The 27,979-nt window shown below is 40.0% G+C and overlaps 1 protein-coding gene across 7 annotated transcripts in view; it reads right to left on the bottom strand.

Moving 5' to 3' along the window:
• Nucleotides 1–27,979, bottom strand: part of LOC109029870 (latrophilin Cirl) — a 648,752-nt gene that overhangs the window by 5,776 nt on the left and 614,997 nt on the right. For 5 of the 7 annotated variants that reach the window (XM_072305247.1, XM_072305250.1, XM_072305249.1 and 2 more), the window contains 12 exons: nucleotides 16,400–16,690; nucleotides 15,257–15,561; nucleotides 12,716–13,043; nucleotides 11,505–11,874; nucleotides 10,472–10,697; nucleotides 9,544–9,709; nucleotides 8,221–8,435; nucleotides 7,690–7,793; nucleotides 7,084–7,128; nucleotides 5,233–5,401; nucleotides 4,340–4,537; nucleotides 945–1,181 (listed from right to left, as the gene is read on the bottom strand). In XM_072305247.1, coding sequence (XP_072161348.1) covers nucleotides 945–1,181; nucleotides 4,340–4,537; nucleotides 5,233–5,401; nucleotides 7,084–7,128; nucleotides 7,690–7,793; nucleotides 8,221–8,435; nucleotides 9,544–9,709; nucleotides 10,472–10,697; nucleotides 11,505–11,874; nucleotides 12,716–13,043; nucleotides 15,257–15,561; nucleotides 16,400–16,690 — 2,654 coding nt within the window. Of the gene's footprint in view, nucleotides 1–944; nucleotides 1,182–4,266; nucleotides 4,538–5,232; nucleotides 5,402–7,083; nucleotides 7,129–7,689; nucleotides 7,794–8,220; nucleotides 8,436–9,543; nucleotides 9,710–10,471; nucleotides 10,698–11,504; nucleotides 11,875–12,715; nucleotides 13,044–15,256; nucleotides 15,562–16,399; nucleotides 16,691–27,979 lie in introns of all 7 variants that reach the window. The other 2 variants (XM_072305252.1, XM_072305251.1) reach the window with 1 other exon arrangement.

Raw genomic sequence — 27,979 nt, 5'->3', positions numbered from 1 at the left:
TAAATAAAGTAGAGAAAACATAAGAAAGCTAACATGGCAGGATTAATTTTCTGCAAACGGTACAAAACACTTGGATTTTTTTTTTTAGTTTCAAAAATGAAGTTTGTCATAGTTACTCCATACTTTAGATGTAGGGAATAAAAAACCTTTGATATTCGAGCAAATAGACATGCTGATCACCTGAGACTAAGTGGCCTAAACTGACTGCACAACTGGTGGGAGGATTACGTTTTTTTGGATAAGTAAAACACTTCACAGGATGCAAAATGTTGAAAAGTATAGTTGCTGTCAAAATAAGCCTTGGCCGGATGTAAATTATTCATCCATGAACTCTTTTCTTGCTGAATTTAATGATGTTTAAAATTTAAAAAAAGGTAACACTTTCCAGAAGAAAATACATAATTTGATGTGAGAAAATCTTTTTTGGGGCACAAAAGGGATAATTTGACTTTCATTGACATGCTCAAAGAAATGAAAAAAATATGCGAAACCAAACGCACTCATTAACTTGCAAAATCTAAAAATTTTAAAAACTCACAAATTACTCTATTTTTCAAACACAATCTAGGAAGTAGGAAAAATTCCTCTGCGTCAAATTGCGAACACTTTCTTCCTTCTTTGTTCCATCTATTTCCCCCTTAATTTTTTCGTCAGACTCAATGAATATGTTGAATTTCAGAATCAGACAAACTACTGATTAATCTATCAGTATGAATTTTTGATTATGAGGAATGGAAGATTTGGGAAAACATAACAAAATCAAACAAAAGAGAAAATGATTTCATCCCTCTCACAGAGGGATGATGGAAAATCAGCACGCAATACTCTACAAAACAGGAGGTGGAGGAAATTTGAAGCGGTTTTTGAAATGGTTAGTAACCTGAGTCTACTGCGTAAAGCGAGAAGGAAGGGGTGGAGCAGAATCACTCGGCAAAAATACTTACTTTCCAGATAAAAGGTTTATTGAGGGGGCCCCAGGTGGTGGCCGATTTGGGGATGTTAGGAGGGGGGAATCCGCGTGAACAGGGCTTAACATACGGGAGAGTTGCTACGCACACCTCCACCTGGTTCTCAGGCAGAGTGTGCGTACTAATGTTAGTGGGTTGCGGGTTGGTTCCCACACTTGGCGAATTCTCTGCGCCTTTCCCACTCCGTGAGCTCCAGCCCCGGTGAAGGTAATACTAAAACAAAAAAAGAGTTTCTATAAGCCCTATGAATCCTCAGCGTCTAAATAGAGTCTAGGAAGAAAAGAGAAAAACTTTGAGAAAGGAAAAAAAAAACAATGAGTGCTTTATGGTGGCAAGTAGCCTTCTACACAGGAATTTCAAAAACTTAAAATAAAACAGCATTTTTCGTCCATCGTTCAAAAACAAACGGGAATCTAAGATCAGAGATTGACAATCCCTGAAAACTTCATGACGACCATTTGATTTTTCATTAATCTAAATATGACAGATTTAAAGAGGAAACTTTTCTCAAAATGTGTAAGATTTTAAACATTTTATTTTTAAGTCCCTAGGTTAACTCCTCAAATTCGTAACTCACATAATTTTTAAAGACAAGTGAACGTGGAATTTTATCTGAATTTTTGAACGGCAGACCGAAAATACATATGTATTCCCATTGCATTTTCGAATTTTCTGTGCAGGAGATGTAGCCTCATCTTATAGACTATTCGGCACCATCAAAGCCAACTGATAATAAAATTAAATAGGAAAATAATGTCAAAATAAAAAGCGGTTTTAGGCAATAGGTAGAAGTTACTTGAATTTTAGTGGGAATGGTCAACTTTCTTGAGTTTCAGTGAAAAAAATATATTTAGGCCCCAGAAATAAATACAAGGTTAGTAGAATGCCCTAATTCAGATTTTCTTGAAATAATTACTGAAGATGGATTATTCCTTTTTTTGGGGTGAGAAAGATAAATATGATCAGACAGGACTCATACATACAAAAAAAAAAAAAAAAAAAAACATACTGTGCGATTTGCAGATAAAATAAACTAAAATTGAATTAATTTTTAGGAGTGTGAAAAAATAAGGGGAAAAAATTACGAAATTAAAAATTAAAACAATAAATTGATTCATACTGACAATTTTTCCTAGATTTTTGAACAGACAAAATACGCGAGTTTACACTTTACAATCCTAGGAATTAAGTTGACCTTGAGATGCTTGGTAATTTCTCACATATTTCAATTAGAGAAAAATAGAAGGTTACAACAATGAAGGAAGAAAGTATTTGAGAGGGTTTTACATCTGAATTATGATTAAAAATATATAGTTAAACGGGAAAGAAAAATTAGATTTTATGAGTAAGAAAATAGAACAGTTTTCATGAAATATGTTTCGAATCCTATACTAAGAAACATACCCACAGTAACCATGAATTTCATAAATTTAGGTGATCTAATTTTTAGCTATTTGTGACAGACTGTTTATCACACAGATAATCAGCCATGAAATGAGCCAACACTACAAAAAATTATTTCAGAGTATTGCTGTAATTGCAATGTATCCTTTTTCTTGGTTCAAAACATCTTATAAGAATCAGTAAAGTTTATTATAAGACAAGGAGACATTTTTTAATAGTTGGCATTTATGTTGAATCTGGCCACATTGAACAGAAGTTCTAGTGTGTTATGAAGAGTACCGAAACCATTTCTCCAGAATGGAATGGACTTAACTACACTCTTTGATACATTCATAATTTCTGATTACTTTTACGCATGTAGGAAAAACATATACAATACGTAATAAAAAAACTTTTCTTTTATTGGGGTTAAGTGGAGGGTTCCCAGAACCAGTGCAATACCTTGCGTACAGTTAGTGATGACAGCTAAAAAAAGATTGAATGTCTGCAGGACTGACAAAAATGAAGTTTACCTAATTTTTGCTTTTTTTCATAGAGAGGAAACATCTAGATACCTATTTAAAGAAGAGAGCCGGTGTGTAACTGATATTTTTTGGGTAAGTGGAGTAATTATCTTTTTAAAAATGTAGTTTTGATGAGGAACCATTACATTCATCTCTCTGATTCTCAGAATGTGCATTTTCTTTCTTTTTTTTTTTGTCATGGTTTTAAACTGCGAACTTAAGAGAGGAAAGCTACGCTACATCCAGCTAGAACCAAGCCAAATGGGATTGAAGTTTTACTCCTCCATAAGACTCAAAATTTGAGCTTTGTTCTTACACTCTGAATTTTGACTTTTTTGCAGCTACTTTTAAAGTGTACAACTGAGCTCAGGACTGCTTGTGCCTCCTTTTTTTCTTCTTTGCGGAAATGGCTCAAGTAGAGGGTTATGTAATATTTTTAAGGGGAATGTAAACCAGTGTCACAAGTGCATTAACCAAAGAGAGAAAGAGAGTCAAAAAACCTGATCTTCAGCTTTACATATTGACGCTGAAACTCCCAAACCACTTACCTAGTTTGCGGTGTTTCAAAATCTGCGCTCCCTTCTTATTCTTTTTGAATGAGAACAAATCAACAATATTCTTTGAAATTTTCACAGAATTTTCTTCGCATAGAGAAGAAAAGTCAATGAGGTCTTAAAGAATTGATGTTCGAGTAGTTCTCCATTTAAAAATTAAACTATGACAGGAAGTCTGCAACGCTGCAAACCAAAATACGTGGTTTGGGAGTTTCACTGTCAATATTTTAAGAGCAGCCTCCAAAAGCATTTTCATAAGGTCAGGTTTCATAAAAATATGCCAAATCAGAGCTTTGTGGATTGAGTCTTCATTTTCTAGTTTCGAACTTGCATAGTGGTTGTTTTTGGTTGACTGTGCTGGCATTAATGTCTCTTGTTATCAGTGTTTTCGTTTGTCCTTCTCAGATGTTGGCCCCCAACATGTGGGTCTCAGGTTTTCCTTCGAAATTTTTTAATTTTTAATTTATTTGCCAACCTAAAATAACTGTTCTGCGTCAAAACGTCTTGGGTTTCTAGTTTTGTATTTTTAGCCTTATCTCCCCTTTTTTCCCCCTGTTTTTTTCATATTTTCCAGTCTTGCAGACACCCGTAAATAAATTACGTTAAAACGTCTTGAGTTTCTAGTTTTGTATTTTTAACCTTGTCTCCCGTTTTTTCCCCTTGTTTTTTTTATATTTTCCAGTCTTGCAGACACCCGTAAATACAGTAGAGCGATGAGTACGCTAGGTGATTAACAGAGGTGAGAAGCCGGTGAGAAGCGTTAAGCGAGGAGAGTGATGAAGCCCGGCCCCGCAGGTGTTGAGGGTGGAACGAAGGCGCAGGGTAATGAGTAAATACCTGGGCAGGGGGCCGGGCTGGAGGCCAGGCTTGGGGCCAAGGCCGGGGAGAGAGGTAGAGGAGAGGTACCCACGTTTGTTGCGTGCGGCGAATGCGAGTGCGCCGTGCTCGAGTCGGTGCTGTGGCTCGGGGCTGAGTTGTTGCCCGCGTAGAGGGATGCGCGCCGCTCCTTCCCGCTCACCACGCCAACGTTCGGCGGCGACTCCCAGCAGCCGAGGCACTTGGAGATCCACGAGTGCTGTCGGACTAGTTTGCGGTACTCTTTGCGTACCTGCACACACCACCAAACAAATTTCTCTTCATATAGCTCTACAGTTTTCCTTTTTTTAAATATTTGGATCGCATTTGGCAAAAAGGAACGGGCGCGATTATAGTGTTGTTAAAATGTTGCTTCTTCCAAATTAACTAGAAATCCTCCTAGAATAGAAGAATTCTTCCCACCAAAAAATTGTGAACTTCAAAGGAAAATAATCGTGTAAACTTTAATACTGTACATATGTTAAGTATATTTTAAAAAAAAAGAAGAGTTTGCACGATTTTGAAAACACTGTAATTGCATTGCGCTGCTTCCTTTTTGCTGAATGCAATCCGTTTCATACACACCCCTAACTTTCGAAAAATGGTTAATTACTTAATTTATTACGACAATCCGTAAAAAGGCCATTTACGTCAGAGATCAGGAATTTACCTCAAATTTTTTAATTTACTTGCTTCAAGAGTTTTAAAATTTTAGTAATATTGTTTGGAGGGAGATCATTTTGAATTTTGATTCGTGTAGCACAGATTTTTGGGCAAGATGGCAAAATAGGTACCAAGTTGTTGTAATTGTTACCAAAAATTCATAAAAAACCAAGGTGGAATCTTTCTTGCCAAATTAGCAGGAGTTGTGCTTTAAAAATCAATTCAATTAATATTCCAGTGCTACAAAAACGTTTTCAACGTTTTGATTAGTTGGCGTTAACATACCTTGTCATTTTGAACACAATGGAAAACAAAGATGAATAATCCTTGTAAACTATTGAGGACGGTGAAGATGTACGCCATGATGACGGACTCTTCATTCAAGTACAGGAGGCCGAATGTCCACGTCAGCCCAAGTAGAAAAACTAAAACTATGGCCCCACGCAGCCACGCTCTGAAAAAGAACAACGATAAAATTAGTTCCTGAAGACAATCCATACTTTTTTGTATATTATCGTTTTGAAAAAGGATGATTCTTTATTTTTAAGTGTGTACAAAGTTGCTTCAAAGCTTCTTAGATATGATTCATTTTTATTTTATCATTATCAGATTGATCTACATTTGAAGAGAACAGTTTTTTGGATGAAGATAAACACACAAAGTATACTTTAAAAATCACAAAATCTTAGAGGCATGTCAATCGATGATTGAGAATCTTTAAAACTAAGAGAGTATCGGATACTTTTGAGTCACTAGTTAAACATCAACATAATCATTTTTCCTGAAACTTGGTCTTAAAGACTAGGATCAGTCGATGGTGAAACTGTAAAAATTTGTACTTCAGTTTGTGGCGTAGAAAACTTCCTGCCATACTTCTATTCCTTTATGGAAAACTATTAGACGTCTATTGTTAAAAACTTCCCAGGTTTTTCTTCTCACAAGGGGAACTTACGGACCTGCCGCCTCCAATTGAGCTGAATTTTTTTTTACAGACTCTATGGACCAATTCCAGAGGTCAATTTGAGCCGTTTTCCCGAATGCGCAATAGGAAGGGCGTAAAAAATTCCCAAAAGTTGCGTTTTCGGCGTGTGATTTGGTCGTGCGGCGCGTGGCAACACTGAAGCAGCCTCTAGTACCGCTTTATCGGCCTGACGGTTTCAGCGGAGTCCGGAGCCCTACTGCACACGTACCTGTTCCATGATAGTTGTTGATAAAATGTTAAGTGATCATGCGGAAAATAAAAAGTCGAGGACCGAACCCGGGACATCACTATCATGGAACCAATACGTGTGCAATAGGGCTCCGGACTCCGCTGAAACCGTCAGGCCGATTAAAGCGGTACTAGAGGCTGCTTCAGTGTTGCCACGCGCCGCACGACCAAATCACACGCCGAAAACGCAACTTTTGGGAATTTTTTACGCCCTTCCTATTGCGCATTCGGGAAAACGGCTCAAATTGACCTCTAGAATTGGTCCATAGAATCTGTAAAAAAAAATTCAGCCCAATCGGAGGCGGCAGGTCCGTAAGTTCCCCTTGTCAGTGTGAAGAATATTCTGTGAGAATTTCAAGCCACAATGTTATGTCCGGCTCCCTTTAAAAATTAAGAAGGAGTCGAGGTTTTAAAATACCATAATCAATATTCTCATTTTTGCAGTTTCACTATCGAAGTATAAATAGTCTCTAATACTGATACTTGGGAAAAGATCACAAATAACGGTGAATTTTCAGGCAGAAGATGTTCATTTCTATTTGTCTTTCGAATAAAATGAAAAATAATATCAACGGTATCACAAACATCCAGTGACTCGCAGATGAAATGTGTTTACAAGTTTCAAAGAAATGGTACCTTAGGTTGATACTGGAGATATTCTCTTTTGAAAAAAAGTATCATGCATGAGATGAATTAACAAATAAATGGAAGGAATGCTTGATTGAATAAAAAAATAACAAGTTAATAAGGTATTCAAAAAGTTGATCCAGAATGAGGAACATTATTGTAGTTAAATATGAAATAAGAATTGAAAAGCGAAAAAAAGAAGAAACAGAAACAAGCAGAGGTGCTACGAATGATTGGATGAAACGTCAAGAGATGAAGGAGACAAAACGACAAAGAAAAGATTAAGGAAAAAATCTTACAAGTGAGACTGAAGTTTAGATTGAAGAGCACTTTCTTCCTTCCCACTTCGCCATGCAAATAAAAAAGAGAAATGAATATACAGATAAGAGAGAGAGAAAAGACAGCATAAAACTAAAAACAAACACCATTACATTAGCAATCTACCTCTTCATTATCGTCATTGTTAAGTTTTTCTTCAAAGTAATGGAAATAAATTGCTTTGATAAAATTTTTGAGCAAATATTTCAAAATCCAATATTGCAAACATCTTGTTGATTTAAGAAAAGAAAGCGTTATTTTCTCTGCGCTTCAGTGCTTAAATATGAAAGCAAATTTGACTAAAATATTTACATTATTTCATTTTGAAGCTGTTTTCAAGTACAAAAATATACAAATGTACATCATAATTATTCAAAATGACGTCAGAAATGAAGTATTAATATGGTAAATGGACTTAGATTTGCAAGCCATTACTTGCTATGATACAAATTTCTGGTTCATCTATATACCATTAGCTCAAGAAGATTGAATTTTTTTAGAGTTAAGAGGGGTGGCATTAGATTATTATTGCAATATGCATGCTCTTAGAATACCTAGGAAAAAATTCAAAATGACAAAGCGCTTACCTTGCACTAGCAAGCCTGGAATGTTCTTTACTTTTCATGGTGACAGATGTGTTGCTATGCCGACACATCATGTAAATTGCCATGCTTAAAAAGACAACATTGGCCTGGAAAAGAAATAAGAATAACAATCAAATTATATTTCAAAGCAAAGTTCTTCTAAGATATGAAAAGTACCCTGTTACACGAAATTTTCCTCTAACGACATTTTTTACATTGAGTTTTGATTCTCTCTAATTGAGGCTTTGTTTATCGAAAATGATTAAGGCCCAAAAAATGAAGGTTGAACAAGAAGTTTGCATCAAAAAATGTGATATTGACTTTTTACAGTAATCTATAAGCCGCAGAGTCAAAAATATGAATAAATTTAAACATTTCATCTCTGACCCTGAGAAAAGCTGATTGTTTTTGGAACAGCATTAAAAATGACTTGAAATCTCTTCTGAAAAGAAAATACTTTTGTCGAGCAAGTGAATTCATTTTACACAGACGTAAGTAAAAAAAATAAAAATGGAAAAAAAGAATAATACTTACAAGTATCACAATTACAACAGGACCAACGAAGCTGAATATGAAAAAGTTATCAGCCCGCAGCCAACAGTATCGATTTGTACCATAACTTAATGGGTCTATGAGACACGATGTTAATACTATGAGCAGAGGCACTCCATAGCCGAACGTGTAGTACCAACATACCCTCGACTTTTCTGCTTCAAATACTTCTATTAACATTACATACAATTGAAAACCTGGAAAAACGAAAAAAATAAACATTGAGCAGAGGATAGAAACAATTTTTGAAATAAAATATTAAAAAGTGAATTTTTTATTTTAAATATATACATCAAACACTCTAAGTTTGATTGTTTTGGCTCCAACAACCAAACTGTAAAGTCTCACTGAGAAAAACACTACTAAATAATTATTGCATTTTTCTCACATTTTTTGGAGTTTTTTTGAAGGGAGGATAAAAAATGATGAAGAGTGGAATCAGTGTTAACTAGATAATGATTGAAGCAAGAAGGATGTAGTAGGTGGTGATTATCAGGATGGGTATATTTTTCTGATGGTTAAGAACAAATCGACGGTGAAACTACCAAACCACGTATCTCGGTTTGCGACGTCGCAGACTTCCTGTCATTCTTTATTTTTTAAATGAAAAACTACTTAACGTCCAGCCTTGAAAATTTCTGTGATTTTTCCTCTTCGTGCGGAGAAAATTCTGTGAAAATTTCAAGGAATGATATTGATTTGGTCTACTTAAAAAAAATAAAATGCGAGCGTAGATTTTTAAACACCGCAAACGAGATACGTGGTTTGGTAGTTTCACCGTCGAAATATTAATTTAATCGGCACCAAAAAGTTGATGGCTGCAGTTAGTTACAATGTTTAGGAATCTCCGATAAATTTTTATTTTTCAAAAACAAAACAACTAAAATTTTTCTATAAAATTTGGTGCAAACATTTTTGAATGGGTGAAGAAAATTCATGAAGAATTTTAAGAAAAACTGTTGGTTAATTTTTTGAAAATAAAATAATACATGAGCAAGAACTTGCAATGTCACTTCAGCCATTAAAATAATACTAATAATATCGTAAATGATGCTGATGATGAAACATTAGAGACATCATCAGAGACCTTGGACAGGTTATTTTTGCTATAAACAGCAACTTTTGATTGGGTGAGTGATGTCATCAATCAACTTTATAAAAGCGAATTGCTTTTGGATCCATTTATATAACGTTGATTAAATAATCCACTGACACTCTTCAGCATACATCCTAAAAAAAAAGTATATACATGGCTGAATAACAGAAGCCCATGAAAATTTAACCTGTTGACTATGGTTTTCGTACCTTCTAAAAACATCCACGCAAAAGCACAAAGGAAAAAGAAATGTAGCGCAGCAGCGATTGCACCACAGAGGAACTGTTGATCAGTTCGGCTGATTCCGACTAGAAATAAAAGCTCAGCAATGAGGAGACAGGCACACAGGTTTTTGTGGATTGTCACTCGATCGCACTGAAACAAAAGAGGGGATACAAAGATAAATTTGTATTCATGGTAAGAGTGTAATGAAAATTGAGGAATTTAATGTTTCAGTGGAAACTACTGAACAAACTGAGCATGAGAATACCCTTGGTTTCCAAATCGAACAATTATTAAAGGAAATTTGACAAAATGGCCTAATCTGTTAAAATACACATCTTCAAATGAGAAACGCTGCCTGAAAACGTCAGAGGGTGGTAAATTTCTCACTTTGAAATCTATTTATATTTTTCTACAATTTCCTGTATTAGAAAAAAGTTATAAAAAGTACTGCAAACTCAGCTCTTAGAGCACTATCAGATGAAGCAGTAAAATTCTTTCGAGCTAGTTCTCTATTAGGGAATAACTGTTATCTTGTAGTGATCAGACTATAATCAAAATGAAAAAATAAGTGATGGTTATGGTAAAAAGTTGCGAGACAGCAAAAATTAGATTTTTATCTGGGTTTTACACAACCAAAACAGTTTTTTTCCGTGTTTATCATTTTTTTAAGATATGAGTAACCTATTCAAAACGAACTCAAAAAATCAATTTGATGTCAATGGGGAGGGAAAAAAAATTTGACATAATAATTTGCTCTGTCCTTCAATTTCTGCTAACATTTTCTTTTCAGTACTTTTTTCCCAAACATTCTCAGTGCATAATTTTGATGACGTAAAGAAAAATCACTCAAGCGGTGAATGATCATCTTTTATGAATGATACTTCACCAATATGTGGATTATTGACGACTTACCTTTAATCCTCTAAAAATTTGAAAAGTAATAACAGCTAACATAAGACACAAGATTGAGATTATGCAGCCTATGTAAGTGATGATTTGCAATGCCACCTGATGAGGGGCCATCAGATCTGTGGTGTGGACATCCATTAAGATGGCAAAATGTGTCAGATGATTACACTGGCAGACTGTGTGCGTGTTATTCGTCAGTGCAACATGACATCCCTCATCAGACCAATATCTAAAGAAAGAAAGAAAATAATTAATTTTGACAATATTATGATAATAACAACAACTCTCCATTTTTAGCTATTGACTTGAGATTCAGAGTCTTCAAAGGGAGATAGAAAGAGAGAACAATTCGTGATTTTCAACTTGCTGTGATCCACATTACACAAAATAGTTTTGCTTAAAGAAAGAATATCGACGGTGAAACTACCAAACCACGTATCTCGTTTGCGGTGTTTAAAAATCTACGCTCACATTTTATTTTTTTGAAGTAGACCAAATCAATATCATTCCTTGAAATTTTCACGGAATTTTCTCCGCACAAAGAGGAAAAATCACAGAAATTTTCAAGACTGGATGTTAAGTAGTTTTTCATTTAAAAAATAAAGTATGACAGGAAGTCTGCGACGTCGCAAACCGAGATACGTGGTTTAGTAGTTTCACCGTCGATATGTGACATGAGAATATGTATAAATGCATTGTTTCAAATTCAAACACAGACATACTTCTACCTCCTAATTTGTTAGATTTTTGTTATTATTTTGTCAAGCGGTATATGACTTGCCCGTCAAGAAGTGGTTGTAAAAATGATGGTGCAATGTTACTACCAAAATGAATTTTTTACAATTCTGTAGCATAATTTTTGGCAGTTGCTGGGAGGAAATGCTACAATTTATGATCAAGTAATTAAAAAGATGGCTAAAAGAGAGGAATCTCTGACCGTACATCCGTTTTTCTAGTTTAAGGGAGTTACAATCTTGTCTTAACTTTAAAATTACTGAAGACTTGGCGAGGCCTCCGAAAAAATGAATCAACCAACCTCTGAATGTAATCCCAATAAACACAGACAGGACTGCTGACGTTTTCTGTCTGCAGGTGCTTCAAACAAATGGTGACTGGCTCATTCAGTTGGATATGGCGTCCTTTGCCCAGTGATGCTGAGATCACTTTGCTGTTGATAATTTTACTTGTGTTGGGCGATGGAGATTGCGGCCGCAAGATTTCCTCGAGGTGATCAAACTCTGCAAAAACTAGACGGACCAGTCGTTGTTCATTGTTGGCCGCCAAAAGTGCAGCTCGCTGAATCTGGAGCCAGTTGTCGTTACCAACCCGCCACTCATCTATGTTGGAGGCTGATGGAAAGACTTCAGCCCCAACGTTGCGTAGCTCTAGCACTCGTACGCTCAACACTAGAACAGAGAACAGATACGATAATTAGGCAGGCTCTCTGACATGAGAACTGATTGAGATCACCATAATGTGAAATACAAATGATAAAAACTTCAACATCAAAATATTGGAAGGACAAAAAACGAAGGATAGCAACACAAAGATCAGCTTTCATCACTATCAGTCTTCTGATGGAATCTTTGAATATTCTTCGCTATTTTTTTTCAAATTCACTCTGCATTATAAAAATTGGAATGATTTGTTTAAGATAAGTCCTAATAAAACTCTTAGTTAGACTCTTTTCAACAAAATAGTTTTTCTGGATACATTTGGTAAAAAAAAATATCCTTGAAAATTTCAAGGATTTTTCCAGCATCTACATTTTCCGAACCAAGTAAAACAATAAAGTTCCCTCTCTTCTAAGAAAATTAAGTTTTTGTTTAAAGCTAAGATACACAGATGAGTACATACAGAGTACATACCAGATGAACCCTTAAAACACAAGGAACACTCAAAAATGAATGCTCGTAGTAAACTTGTTGCTGTTTAGCATCATGCACATTTGAAGTTATCATAACTTAGGAGATAATCAAAAATTCTAGACTATTGACAAGTCCAGTTCTCATACTTTTTCAGTACTGTGTTTTAGAAACTTCGACAAATTTTATGGACTTTCTTGTAATTCTCCTGTAGAAATATTATTAACAATATTACCAATTGGATTCAAGATTTTTACAAGATCAGTTCTTTTCAAATTTCAAAATAGACAAAATAGAGAGGGGCATCAGAGCATTCCCATAAAGATGAATTTTACCTGGAGGTAAAATTGAGTTTAAATAAAATAACTTTGATCAAACTTACATATATTTTTAACAGCATGGGTGACAGTCTTCTCTCTATTGACGGTATCGGCCAGGAGAAAAGAATTCTCTTCAAGTCCAACAAGAAGTGACGAGGCGACTCGCATCTGCTCGTCGTAGGTTAGATCATGCCAAGAGGCGTGTTGCGATGTATCAAGGAGATTGGATCCAATTTTGACCACACTGTGAAGGAGCTCAGTTACGATGGCTTCTCGCTGTTGCTGGTCAGGCACAGTCAGGATGTCCTTACTCATTTTCTGCGCCATTTCTTGCATGATTTTTGTCGTTGTAAGCATGTCACCACCATAGAGACCTCGCCCATCAGTAACCTAAATCAGAAGATTTAAATCGTTAGAGCAGTTATTCACTAGGAGAAATAAAAAAAAATACTCCTCTTGAAAGATCAAAGACACCTGCTTCTCCCTGTTAATTGTACTTCAAACAAAATTGCTTGGTCCAACGAGTGGATGTTCCGAAAATATACTTCTCCATTTATATGAACGGGATTTTTTGAATTTTTTTGTGACTTAAAATATCTATCATACATAAATGTGTAAAGTGCATACATGATAGACATTTATACAAGTATTTCATCTACAAGGGTTAATGATATAATTCATATTGCAATCCAGGATTGCGATAAAGGTGGTGGAAAACCTTTTCTAAAGATGGAAATCATATACTATAGGTACAAATTATTTCTTTCTTTCATTAATTTGGTGGTATAAAATTAAGAATAGGTACCACAAATTTTCTTGTTATACATTGCTAATATTTGAATAGGTATTTCTGAAGTTTATATTAAAAAGTATGAGACAATTTCGGTCGTAAAAAAAGTTGAGTTGAATTTTCACAGGGGATTTTTCCTAGGGGTGATTTTTTTCTCCATTCAAAGCACTATTGACCCTGTATGAGCACATTATTTAGGGGTGAAGCTACTTAAGTTAAAATTGTGTAAATACTTTTGCGAAAGCTATACAAATATATTCTCTCTATGCTAAAGTGTTCTTCGAGCCGTGCTCTGAGCAGATATTTGTTTTTTGACAAATGTCTTGACATTGCTGTAATGTTCAAGCTTTATCATCCCCCTGCCGCTTCGAATGCATCCCCAACGAGCGAAAATGAAAAATCCCCGAATTAAAAAGGGAACATGGAAGCTGGCGAGAAGACTCATTGTCCCTTGAAAGGAGGACAATAAGCTCTGGGTGCGTGATACATCTCTTTGCGCACTCCTCATTTGATTAAATGTGCACTACACACATTCTGAATATTTAGGATTACTTCACAAGTTATTTGATACATTGCTCAGCTCCCTATCTGTGTACGTGGACTTTAGAGAGGGGAAGATGCCACAAAGGGTGGATGTGGGAGGGGAGGCCATTAAGCACAAATGTTACCTCGCCCATATTTCTCCCAACAGAGGTGGAGCTCTTACCCAACGCAGTTTCCCTGATTCTTCTCACAGGGCACTCATGGATTAAGAGTGCTTAATTTGCATTTAATTTTCATAATTTTTAAATAATTCATGCCTACTGATGAGACACAAAGTTTCAAGTTTTACCTCATTTTATTGAAAAACGAGAAGAAAAAAAAACAGAACAAAAAAATAAATAAATAAAAAAAATTCCACTGACCCTCTTTTTCAGGGTTGCAAAATCTTTTGAACTGGTTTTGACTATTCAGTACATAGGCTATTCTATTCATTTCATTCTTCCATTTCTATTCTATTCTAGTTCCGGCCATACAATAGCTGGTTTGGAAAATCAGGGTGTGTCTACTAAAACAGGCTAACCAAGAATCAGTACTTTTTCAGTACCAAGAAATTCAGTACCTCCTCAGCGGGAAAATTCAGTACTTTCTCAGTACCTCCGATTGACGAAATGCAAAGAATTTCGAAAATTTGAATTTCGCGCTCAAATCACGACCTACTTGCGAAATTTCCGCACTTTTTCAGTACTTCCTGACGGCCCTTGGCAAATCATAGTTATTTTCGGACTTGTAGACACCCGCAGGGCCGGATTTACCAATAGGCTACATAGGCTATAGCCTAGGGCGCAACATTCTGGGGGGCGGAAAATTTTATAGAATTTTTTTTTTTTAAAAACGAGTCTTTTGTTACTTCTCATTTTCCAAAACCAATTTGCAAACGTGAACGCACCTCAAAACTGTTTAAAGCCGTGTTTTTTTAAAGGTGAATTTTAACATTTTCCTGACACCTAACATCCTCCTTCTGATCTGGAGGGGAGGGGCATCCGGGGGACACCCCCCCCCCCCACGAGAGCGCCTACTTTTAGGGGCGCCACCCTAAGTTTAGCCTAGGGCGCTAAAAATGTAAATCCGGCCCTGGACACCCCGCTGTCACTCTCGTCATTTCCCCCAACAATTCCAGGTTTTCCATGACTTTTCGAAATTCCCTGACATTTCCCAATTTTTAAGGTATTCCCTGACTGTGACAACCCTGCTCATGGAGGAGCTCTTCTTCAACCAGAAAAAATCCCTAGTTGCGGCTATACGGCTAGTGGGTTTGAAAAATGGAGCTCACCTGTGAGAGGTCGTTGGCGATCTGGGTGATGGAGTCGCCGCCGTCGTTGATGCGGTACTCGAGGCTGGTGAGCCAGAGGGAGCGGCACTCGGAGAGGTCGGGGGTGGCCGGGACGCGGTGCCCGTTCTCGCAGCGCCACCGCGCCACCCCGGTCGCCCCCTCCGGGCAGGGCTGCACGAACACCTCGCCGCCGTTCGTCCAGTTCCAGAAGAGCCCGCGGCTCTGCGCCGGGCCGCACATCCCGTTCTCCCGCTGCCACGGCACGCTCGCGCTCGGCGACAGGTACTCGAGCGTCGTGCTCGACACTGAAATCCCAACAGAAATAACATGGGTCAAATACAGAGTCACCAAAACTGATAAGGTTAGATAGCGCCTTCATTTATCGGAGATACTAAACCATACACGACTCTTAGTGACATCGTCACCTCAGAGTATCATAAGCGCCATGCGACGTTCAAAAATTTCCGCCGCCATTTCCATTTTTATATGGAGAAATTGTTCCACGAAGCTGTCCGAAAATGTCACTGATTTTTTATTTGTGCTGCCAACAAAATTCAGTGAAAATTTCAGACGGATTTCAACCAATAATTTGTCTGTAACAAAATGAAATGGCGGCGGAAATTATTTTTAAAACGTCGAATGTTTTGGCCGAAAGGTGACATCCATGATTACTTAGAAAACGATTTGCCATAGAATTTTTCGATGGAGCTCTTGCATGTCACGGAAAATTGCGGTTTATGTGCATTGTCGTACGTAAATTCTCGTGTGAAACATGATCATGGATGCAAAATGTAATTTTATTTTTTTTGAAAAATGAAAGTTGTTTTTCCACAAAATTTCAATGATTTTTTAAGGGCTTCATATGCAGCCAGCAACAATTATCTAATCCGATAAGAGACTTCGACATTTGACTTCTGATATCCTTTTTCGATTTAAAAATTAATATTTTACTGTTTCTCTGCATTTTCACGTCATACTAACTCCACTGCAGAAGTTTAAAAAAATGTCATAAAATTTAATGGAATTTGCATCTTCAAACACGCTGAGGTCGCTGGTACTCTGAAACGAAGTTTAACCCCCTTATGAATGCCGATTTCCTGGTTATAGACACCAAGACAAAGGTGAAATTATTCGAGTGCTTACCAGGAACGGCGGTGTAGTGCGTCCTGGCCGGGAAAGTGGCGGGAACCGGGACCTGGGTGGTGGTTTCGGGCTCCTCCTGCTCCTCCTGCAGGGGTAGTTTGAGGGCGGGCGTCGTGGTGGACGGGGTGGTGGGCGCCGGCGAGGAGGTGGGCGGCCCGGGGGAGGCCGTCGTCGGCTGGGGGCCCACCGAGGGCGGCCGCACCGTGATCGACTTGGCCGTGCTCCAAACCGACGGTTGCGAGGTCATCAGCCATGGCGGATTCGGCCGGTTCGTCGTTGTCGTCAGGTCCGCTGAAACAGAAACGCCAAACTATTAGAACAATCCCCTTCATTTTTCGCTCATACCACACCGCACTACTAATAAGAGTTGTATCCTTGCGAAATGAGGATGTTCCTCGGATACAAAATCCCCTTCAAATTTAGCGGATACCTCACCGCACTACTCTCCTACTAATAAGAGTTGTATCCTTGCGAAATGAGGAAGTTCCTCGGATACAAAATCCCCTTCAAATTTAGGGGATACCACACCGCACTTACTCCTCTACTGATAAGAGTGGCATCCTTATGCAATGACAAAGTTTCTGGGATACAGAATCCCCTTCAAATTTAGCGGATACTACACCGCACTACTCTTCTGCTAATAAGAGGGGCATCCTTATGCAATGATAAAGTTTCTAGGATACAGATCCCTTCAAATTTAGCGGATACTGCACCGCACTACTCTTCTACTAATAAGAGTGGCATCCTTATGCAATGATATGGTTTCTAGGATACAAAATCCCCTTCAAATTTAGCGGATACCACACCGCACTACTCTTCTACTAATAAGAGTGGCATCCTTCTGCAATGATAAAGGTTCTAGGATACAAAATCCCCTTCAAATTTAGCAGATACCACACCGCACCACTCTTCAACTAAGAGAGTGGCATCCTTGTGCCATGAGGCAATTTAAAGATACCAAATCCTCTTCATATCTCGACTAAACCACACCACACACACTGCTCTCCTACAAGAATAAATGCACCCTCTCGTGATGTGGAAGTTTTCGAGATAAAACGACCCCCTTCATTCCTCCGTGATACCACACCGCACCATTATTCCGGAGGAGTGGCAGCATCCAAGGGTGCTGAGCATGACTTCGAGAGGATAAAAAACGCCTTCATTTCAAACCGATACCAAGGAGGTACAGGAATTCCTCACCATAGTGGTTGCGTTAGGCATTCGGCTTCGACACTCGAGAATCACACGTGAATGTGGTTTAGGGTCGCAAGTTCGGTAAAATTTCAAAATGCCCAGAGCTTTCCGAGACTTAACTTTAGAAAAAATGCACTTTTCTAAAATTCGGGATTTGGAGAGACGGAGAGGTGGATGAATGCAGAACATTTCTCGGCTCCAAGAGAGACTCCGTATTGGCAACACGGATAAGGAAGGGGGCTGAGCAAAGGTCAATCATCAGCTAATGATATAAAAATCCTGCTGAGTCTGCGGTCCTAGTGTGAGTGCGAGTACGCGGGAGTGTGTGTGTGTGACGAACGACCCCGGTCGAGAATCTGATGTGCACCGCGAGAGGTCGCGCTGTTCTCCATTCTGCCGTGCTGAGAAAAAGCGCCGTATGAGCTTCTGACTACTGCCAAATTTCTCATTTATTATTTCCACACAAATCCGTGATATTTTTTTTTCATTGATACAGGCTGTCTAGTATTTTTTAATTTGAAAAATCCTGATGTTTTCCTGATTTTTTCACTTTGAAAATTCCTGATATTTTCCTGTTTTTTTCTCGACTCCTGGCACGGTAGGCAAAAGGCATTAAGACTTTCTCCGCTGAGGAGATACGCGTAAGAAAAATTCCTGATATAACTTCCGATTTTTCCGGTTTTCCTGATTTTTTCCTGATCGGCCAATATTCCTGATATTTTCCGGTTCTTCCTGATGCTAGACACCCTGTTGAATTTTGAACAATTTAGATCGCAATTTCATGAAAAAAAGCATGAAAATTGCTCAACAAAATATTTTCTGACTCTCCTGATGCATCCATCGGTAATTAGATCTAATTCGATATTTTTCTCAAACTTTATTCAGTGAAATTTATGAAAAAAACAAGTTTTGGCAACATTTGAATGCTAATGCGGCGTTCTTTCTGGGCGGGCAGGATTTAAGAGCGAGGAACGGAGGGCACTCACAAACATGATCTCGGCGCAAAAATTAGAAATCCCCGCGATACCACTATTCGAGCTCCGGTGTGATGCGGAGTATCATCGCTATTTGAAGGCGTTTTGGAAGACAGAACAAAGAAACTTCCGAATACTGAGACTGCGTTCGCGTTTTCCCTCGTGACAGCAACGTTACGCAATTCTGTCACGGATGCGTTACGAAGGATAGCGAGCTGATTATTGAAATTGATGGACAAAGCGATTGACAAATAAGACAAGGGGAAAATCCGAGGTTTTTACTAAAAAAATACAAAATACATCACCAATCTACTCATCTGGTGCTTTCATGATATTAAATGGATCGCATTTAGCAAAAAGGAGCCAGCGCGATTATAGTGTTGTAAAAATGTTGCTTCTTCCTAATTATCTAAAAAAATCTCCCATGAATATCAAATATTTCTGGATTCTTACTCTAAAATCGTTGATTTTAAAGGGAAATAACCGTGTAAATTGTAATACTATACATTTATTAAGTATTTTTAAAAGAAAAGGAGAAGTTGCACTATTTTGAAAACACTGTAATCACGCTGGTTCATTTTTGGTAAATGCGATCCAAATAAAAAACAGAAAAAGGGACCCATTCCGTGACCTCCGGCAAGATTCCCAGATTTTCCACAATTTTTAAAAATTCCTGGTGTTCCCAGGTTTTTCTTGGCTCTGACTCGCCTGCTATTCAGCCGTCTTAGGGAAGACCGCCGTATGAACACTCGAGAGTTGCCAAATTTTCCTATCTAAAACATGTAATTTTTGACCAAATGTATGCATATTTTTCCTCGAAACTTTCAGATATTTTAGATTCAATTGCGTCCCAAATTATGTGAAAATTTTGGAAGGAGAATATTCACAATTTGCCCAGAAAATTCTGTCTTCATCGAAGGAAACCTGGCAACGTCTGAAGGCTCATACGAGCGTTCTTCCTTAGCACGGCAGTATTATCATTCATTCTCAGCGGGCTCTGCCCGATCGGTCTTGGACCCTTAAATCCAATAGAAAAGCCATTGGATTGAGATTCCGCTCTCCTCAGTAGCTACCGCAATAGCGAGTAAGTGCATTTCCGTATGAGCCGTCGATAGCACGTGCTTTTATGTATCTCGAGGCTCATTCCAGAATGCACTCACGGCTTTCTCCGCTTTCCGGAACGAAACGATTCAATCTCATCACCATCAGGGCGATGGCGAGTCCCGCAACCCCCCAACCCCCCTCCGCAGCGCGGGAAACTCGACTGAAAACTGGCTGGAATTAGGGAAGGAGGAATTTAGGGAACGAGGTCGCCGCCGAGAGATCCCTTTTCCGCGGGGCTTATCCGCGGTTTCTGCCGAGGGGGCGGGGGCGGGGGGGGGGGGAGCGCGAACTTTTCCCGGAGCCGAAAACGATGCGGTTATCGATTATTCGTTAACGTCTTTTAGAGCCCTTCCCCCCCCCCCCGTCGCGCCCCACCGCGGATATCGATATTTTATAGGTCAGCGCGGCCGCGTGCATAAATCCCGCCGATTCCCGCGGGACGCCCCCCCCCCCCCCCCCGAAAAACGCCGCGTCGTCGGACTTGGCGGGATACGAGATTCGGCTGCGATTCCGTTGGTTCGGCCAATGGTGAAAAAAAAACACTTGTAGCGAGGGTCTCGGTGCTTGTATCTTTGTTAATTCTGTGAACATCTCCAAAGGAGTGTCTGTTACTAATATACTTGGTATAAATTGTTAGAGGAGCATTTGAAAAGACCTAACTATATAGGTCTAGAAATTCCAAGTGTAATTTGTATAAGGTGTAAATTACAAAAAAAAAAAGAAAGAAAAAAGTTGTCGCGAAGATTTGAGGAATACCTGGAGTACATTTGGCGATAAGGTATTTCAAGATATTTGGACTAAATTTTGGACTACAGTTTGCAATTTGGAACTATGAATTCTAGCCCGGTTTAAAAACAACGTATGTGCCATTAGTTTCCGTGTGCGCATAAGTGTTTTTTCAGATGAGCCAGAATTTACAGCTCCAAATTGCAAAATGCAGTCCATTTCTGGCTCATTTTAGAAACAACGTATAAACCATAAGTTTTCCTAGGTTCTTCTACAGATGAACCATAACTAGTAGTTCCTCGTTGCAAAATAAAGTCCAACTAATAACAAATTGTTCGACAACTCCCAAATTAATCGTCACCGAAGACACGGAATAATTTACGTTTTCGAAGCGTTTTGACTTGACAGCCTTCCCTGATTTCCCGATTTTCTCCGATCGTGACAACCCTGCCACGGTATTTTCCGCGATCTCCTTGACATTTCGCAGTTCCAGATGATAGAATGGAGACTTTGAATGTGTCTGAAATTTGATTAATTCAGTTTTTAAGTGGACGCTACCATGTGAGTTGAACACGACGATACCCTTGGTTCATTAATTGAACAATTATTGGAGGAGATACGACAAAATAACCTAATCCGCTAAAATACATATGTTTAGATGGGAAATGCCACCAGATGACTTCACTAGGCGGTGCATTTTCTCACTTTTAAATCTATTTTTATAAAATTTCCCATATCAGAAAAAAATTATGAAAAATACTGTAAAATCAGCTCTTCAAGCACTTTCAGATGAAGCAATAAAAAATTGTGCGCAAATTCTCCATTCCCTGATACTTCCGGATTTTCCTTAATCGTGGCAACCCTGCCCGAAGTATTTTTTCGTTCATTTTCGGATTCCACTCTCCGATCAACCGCCCGATATCCCCGCGGTGAGAACTGGATTTATTCGAAAAACTTAATTTCTCCGCTACACCGGGCTACACGAGCTTCAGACGAGGGGTGGAGGGGGGGCGGAGAGGCATGGCGGGGGATTGATTGATTCCGAATTGAAGTGAGCCGCTCACTCACCGAGGAGCGGTTGAGTGGATGATTTAATCGTTTTTCTTTTTCGCATCCCCTCCTCTCGTGCCCCGGGGTGCGGGGGTAGTGGACCGTTTTGGCGGATGATTTATCGCGTCGCCGCCGATCCCTGATTCGGCACTCGATTTCTGCAAGAACCGCACTTCGCTCGATTCAGTGGCGTGGCGTTCTTCACGATATATCGATTGATCTACCCTTTAAACCTACGGAAAAGGATCGATAAACTGGGTGCTCGCAGCGAACACCTTAATAACCGATCTTTTACCGTAGCTTCAAATGGGGAAATATCGATACTCGATCATTCACGCCTCGCCACTGACCCTGCTCGGATACGTGGTTTTTGCCGAATACGGGTCGAATCCCGGAAAACCACCCCCAAACTTTGACTCCGGAAACCGGTGTTTTTGCCGCCGAACGGTCGATGTCGCAAAAACATTGATGGATGAACGGACGAGCGACACTAAAACCGCATACGTCGAATATCTGTCGAGCCTCAGAATAACGCGTTCTTATGGACTTCAGGGTTTATCAGAGCATTGAAGGGTTGGTTTTAGCATCGACCTAATCGAATAAGGGTGTGGATTGTGTCCAGCTGGAGATCGCTGCGCCGGGTTCGAGCGCGTTGGCCGACTTTCGTCGAGCATTTCGATGGCGGAAAAGAGAAACCTCGTATCTCTGTTTCAGTGTTTCGAAATTTCCACTCCGATTTTATGTTTTCGCAGACGAACAAGTCAAATTTTCAGCTTGTTTAGAGAGGATATTCTACTAACAATGAGGAAAAATCAGGGACAGGGTGTCTACTAAAATAGGTTGGCCAAAAATCAGTACTTATAAAGCACTTTTTCAGTACATTCCCAAGAAATACAGTGCCTCTTCAACAGAAAAATTCAGTACTTTTCCAATACCTCCATTCGACGAAATTTTGAAAAATTTCAAAAATTTGAATTTCTCGCTCACATCGAGACAAAAATGACAGAAAAATGAAAAAAAATCCGGGCCTCTTGCGGAATTTCCGCACTTATTCGGTACTTCCGGATCCCCCTTAAAAATCAGTACACTGGAAACAAAAACACATTGGATCTAGAGTCCAGACTCTCAGAAACATCGACAAGAAAAAATACTCTTGATTCGATCGGATTTTTGCTTAAATCAAGAACCAAGCCTCTTAATTTGGGCGGATTTCCTTTTGATTTAAGCAAACATCTGATTGAATCAAGAGTACTTTTTCTTGTCAATGTTTTCAAGAGTCTGGACTCTAGATCCAATGTGTTTTTTTTTTCCAGTGCGTTTCTCGAAATAGCAAAAACTGCACTTATGCGCCTTGTCCTCAATCCCCTCAATTGAGCCAATAATAAGTCAGTGGAAATCTTCAGGCGTCTGAAATTCTTTTACCGACACGAGCGTTATTCCTCACTCATCACATATCTGCCCACTTAAATCCTCGACGGATACGAGATCATTTCGAGATGAGATCTGATTCAATCAATCACACGTTCGAGTGTCGTGAGGCTGAAATGACGTCATGCGTCGCGGATAAAATAAATCAATTCCGCGCGACCATAATTATCAATGATGCGGTTACTGTCAAGAGTGCGCATGCGCCGGACTGGTAATTATCCAGCTCGGAGGACCGATGAGTCTTCTGGACAAAACCGTCGCTGGTCCCTGGAATATGGGAACGCGTGGACTGAGAAACGTGGCGAAAGGACAATTTCCGGACTGGTAATTATCCAACTTGGAGGACCGATGAGTCTTCTGGATCTGGACACAACCGTCGCACAGTGGATCGAGTTTATTGGAGAGGTCGGACGTGGAATTTTTGACTGAAACTGCAAATTTCGATGTTTATACCGTCGCGTTTTAAATTTTATACGGTGCTTGTAGGAGAAAATTTTACAGGGATATGAATGGAACCACTTCTAGAATCTCAAAGTTTTGTATAAAGGGAGTTAAAAGCGTTTGAAGTTTCCAAATTTTGTCCGACCTCTCCTATTGCAAGATTGCCACAAGAAAATTAAATTCCCTTACATATCCCTGATTCCCTTGACAAATTTGAGTAAAATTCCCTGAAAATTGAAAGATGCAATATGGCAAAAAAGACATAATTTGAAATCGTTTTTAGGCAAAATTTCTGGTTCAAACCGCCAAATCCATTCTAGAAAGCTAATAAAGGTAAATTAAGAATTTCTCCCTGATACTTTCGTCATTTTCCCTGACATTTCAAGGTTTTCCCTGACTTTTCAAAATTCACTGAGAGTTCCCGGTACTCCCTGACTGTGCAACCCTGCTATTGACTCGGTCTACTGCACTGGAAAAAAAACACATTGGATCTAGAGTCCAGACTCTTGAAAACACTGACAAGAAAAAATTCTCTTGATTCAATGGGATTTTTGCTTGAATCAAAACGAAATCCGCTCAAATTAAGAGGCTTGGTTCTTGATTCAAGCTTAAATCTGATTGAATCAAGAGTATTTTTTCTTGTCGATGTTTTTAAGAGTCTGGACTCTAGATCCAATGTGTTTTTTTCCAGTGAGGTTTTCCCTGACTTTTTAAAATTCCCTGAGATTTCCCGGTTTTCCCTGACGGTGGCATCCCTGCTATTGGCTCGGTCCACCGTGCGTCGCTGGTCCCTGGAACACGGGAAGGCGTGGACGGAGATACGTGGCGAGAGACAATTTCCCGAGGACGACTCAACCACGGACCCTCTTAACGTGTGTTCGACAAGCGTCCGAATCGGAAACCACGAAGAGTCGATGGATTGCGAATTGCTCGTTGCAGCGTTCCAACGGTCGCCGCGAACGTGTTCGGATGTCATAACGCGCGGAGATGCGCCGGGCGGTCTTTGTGGCCGCGTGATTAGTACCGTGGAACCGGAATTTCGGAGTCGTGCGTGGCCGTACCGCAACGCCCCCCGCCCCCCTCGTCTGACTCCGGACAATACGGACGTCTTCATGAGACCAGGTTGCCACGAAAGAGTTAAAAAAAATCGTCAGGAGGGTGATCATTGAAGTTGCTAGACAAGGCGATGGACAAAGAACAAAGGGAAAATCGAGCGATCCTGATGGTGGAAGCGGTTGGTTAATGGTTTCAATGGTCAAAGGACTAATAATTGAAGCTGCTAGACAAGGTGATGGACAAAGAACAAAGGGAAAATCGAGCGATCCTGATGGTGGAAGCGTTTGGTTAATGGTTTCAATGGTCAAGGGACTAATAGGGTCCTTGCGGAGGTCCGAGGTAGTCTATCATTTATAAAGGCGCAAAAAAAACTTCGATCATTTGAACAGAAAGTACGGTGTTCAATATCGGCCGTATTGCTCGGTTCATAAAGACCGCTGTCTCGGTTCTGGGAACCATATCTTCGGTTCATGCAACCGAGCTTTTGCTTTAGTTCTGTTCGGTTTGAATGCTCAATAGCATGAACCGAGGATACGGTTCCTAGAACCGAGAGAGCGGTTACATGAACCGAATAATACGGCCGGTATTGAACACCGTACATTCGGTTCAAAGGACCGAAGTTTCTCTCTCAGAGTGCCTCCTTTGCTCACTCTGTCCACCCGCTTCCTCCAATAAGATCGCTCCATTTTCTCTTTTTCCATTGCTTTATCCATCAATTCCAACCCGTGGAATTCAATTCGTTTCCAGAGAATTCAAAATTCTTGTAACTTTGTGAACCAAAAACGCTAATATCTTAGTGATGAGTCAAAAACAGTCATTTTCGATGGGCGAATCGTATTCTGCATAAAATTTTAATTAAGAAACATGCATTCTGATACATGTATGTACATATACAAGCGATACATTTGTGTGCGGATACATGTGATACATGTATTCTGATGCGTGCGGACAGTTTCTATTGGTCCATTGGCATAGTGCCGTCCGTGCGCAGAGGACCCATCAAATTTTTCCGCACGATGTGACAACTAAGCCCGTTACACTGTCACCGTGGTCCAGGCGCATGTACCCGGTCGTATGTGCGTGCGAGTGCGACTTGCGTCCAATCCGATTTGAGATGGGCGCACACCGTTGCCATTTACGACGATAATCGTTCAATTTTTCACACGCGATTAAGGGTGACGGTTGCAAGGATCGCGGGCGGCGCGGCAACGCAACGCTACGGCGGGATCAGATCGAATTATCGGGCGCGAGATGCGAGGCACCGATACGGCGGGAAATGACACTATCGCGCATCTTCGCTGCGCGCCCGCGAGGTGGCGCTAATTACGGGCATGGCGCGCGGACTCGCTGCGCCGCGTTGCCGCAACGCACCTATTCCGATTCACTGACCGTTGGATCAGTGGCGAGGCGTGAATGATCGATTATCGATATTTCCCCATTCGAAGCTATGGTACATAATCGATTAATAAGGTGTTCGTTGCGAACACCCTGTTTGGCGATCATTTTCCATGGGTTTAAATGGCAGATTATTCGATATATCGCCAAACACGCCACGCCACTGCGTTGGATATGGTTACAGATCCATCAGCAGAGCACACGGAGAATGGGAATTTGAAAATCTTAAGCTACATCAGGAGTAGATAAGATTGTGCATGAAAAACTCTATATGCCCTCACTGCATGAATGTTTTTACGCCAGGGTGTCTACAGGTCTGGACACCTGGAAAACCGGGCTTCGTAAGGTAACTTTAAATATGTTGTGATGGGTGTACTAAAGATTAACATATTTAAAGAGGAAAGTGGTAGTCGCCTGTGCTCATACATAAACAATCTAACTTAGGACCGAAAATGAGCAATTATTCGAGGAAACTGCAAAACTTCACTACTTTGCGCTGGGAAATCAGGAAAAAACCTTTCAAAAACACCTCAAATAAGGATGAGTTCTCCCAGGGTAGATGATTGAGGGTCGATTTCACTATACATGACATTATTCTAGGCTGTTTCAATTTTCGACCAAAGTAACCCTGATAAAAATTGGCAGTAGAATCTGTGTTCCAAAATACCATAGACCTACGGCCGGCTGTAAGATTTCCAATAGCTTCTATAGCCGGCTACACAATTTCTTATAGCCTTTTATAGCCGATGGCGATTAAGCAACTCACAGCCAGGCGATAAAGTGTATGCTAAACGTCACTAATTACGGATGCTAGGACTTAGTGAGTTTTTGGACAACTGCTTTCTTTTTAGGCCGTAGTATCTTGATTTATTCTGCGCGAAAAGCTCCGTACTTTTGATGGATGCCTGCCATTCCTAATATATTAGAGCGCCTTCAGTTTCGTATGATACTGTGCAATACCTCTGGTGTGAAATAGTTGCTTCAAGCGCCGTGGCACGCTGCGGCGCGGCAGGCGGGCAGCCAGCGCGAAACGCGCACTGGCGCCTACAAACCTAACAGGGATACTTCACGCGTTGCGCAATGCGTGAAGTATCCCTGTTAGGTTTGTAGGCGCCAGTGCGTCGCCGCTCCGCTTTGTGTTAGGCTCTAATATTTAATCTGGCGGAGTCAGCGTTATTCAACTCATGATTTTGAAATGTTTGCACATCCTGTATGGATTATTCTCATTTTAATTGATGAAAAAAAATATGTATTAAAGGAAAATATAATGTGTGTTTTGTAAATATTAAGGTGGTTCCGTATCAAACTTAATGATTTCCAAAGCACACGAATTTCTACACAATTTCTTATAGCCTTTTATAATCGATGGCAAAAAAGCAACAGCCAGGCGATAAAGTGTAAAGCCCGGCGATAGGAACTATAGCCCGGCTGCATAATTTTTTATCGCTTCGTATAGCCCGGCCGTATGATTTTCTCCGCATTCTACAGCCAGCTATATGATTTTCTGTAGCCTTCTTTAGCCGGCTATAAGAATTCCTATGGTATTTTGAAACGCAGCTTCTATCGCCAATTTTTACCAGGGTAGGGCCAAAATACCCTCTTTAACGGGTCACATCCTTTCGAGAGAAAATATATGTATCTTTCCTCGAAAATAAACATTTTATGGGTGGAAATCTGGCAACTCTCGAATGTTCATACGGCGTTCTTCCTTAGCACGGCAGAATACGATTAAGCGATCGCGACAGACCCGCGGATTTATCCGGCCGATAATCGAATCAGAGTCCGACGACGTCGACAGGAGCCGTGGATAAGTGAATAACTGCCCGGAAAATTGAACGGGTCCGTCCTAAAACCGGACAGGTCCGCTCTATCATGGGCCCTGAGGTCCGTGCGATAGCTAACGTACCAGGGCTCTTGGGGCTGTAGGGGATGTTGGGTTAGGTTTCAGCATGGATCGATTCAATTGCGATCGCGCTTCGACGGCCGCCCGTTTCGCCCGGGAAATAGGCCAGCAGTTGCTCTTAATGATCGGACGGTTTAAGTTCGGTTCGGTTCCGGATGGGTCGGACCAGACCGGAGACATTTCCTGTCATGCTATAAGGAAGAACGCCGTATGAACATTCCATAATTGCCTAATTTCCCCGGATGAACATGTATTTGTGAGGGAAGTTGTGAAAAATATTCCTTGAAATTGTCGGATAAAATTGCGAGC

Source organism: Bemisia tabaci, chromosome 10 (genome assembly GCF_918797505.1).
Source record: "Bemisia tabaci chromosome 10, PGI_BMITA_v3".
NCBI classification, from domain to species: domain Eukaryota; kingdom Metazoa; phylum Arthropoda; class Insecta; order Hemiptera; family Aleyrodidae; genus Bemisia; species Bemisia tabaci.
The sequence above is the reverse complement of the archived record's forward strand: the minus strand, read 5'-3'. Positions and strand labels throughout refer to the sequence as shown.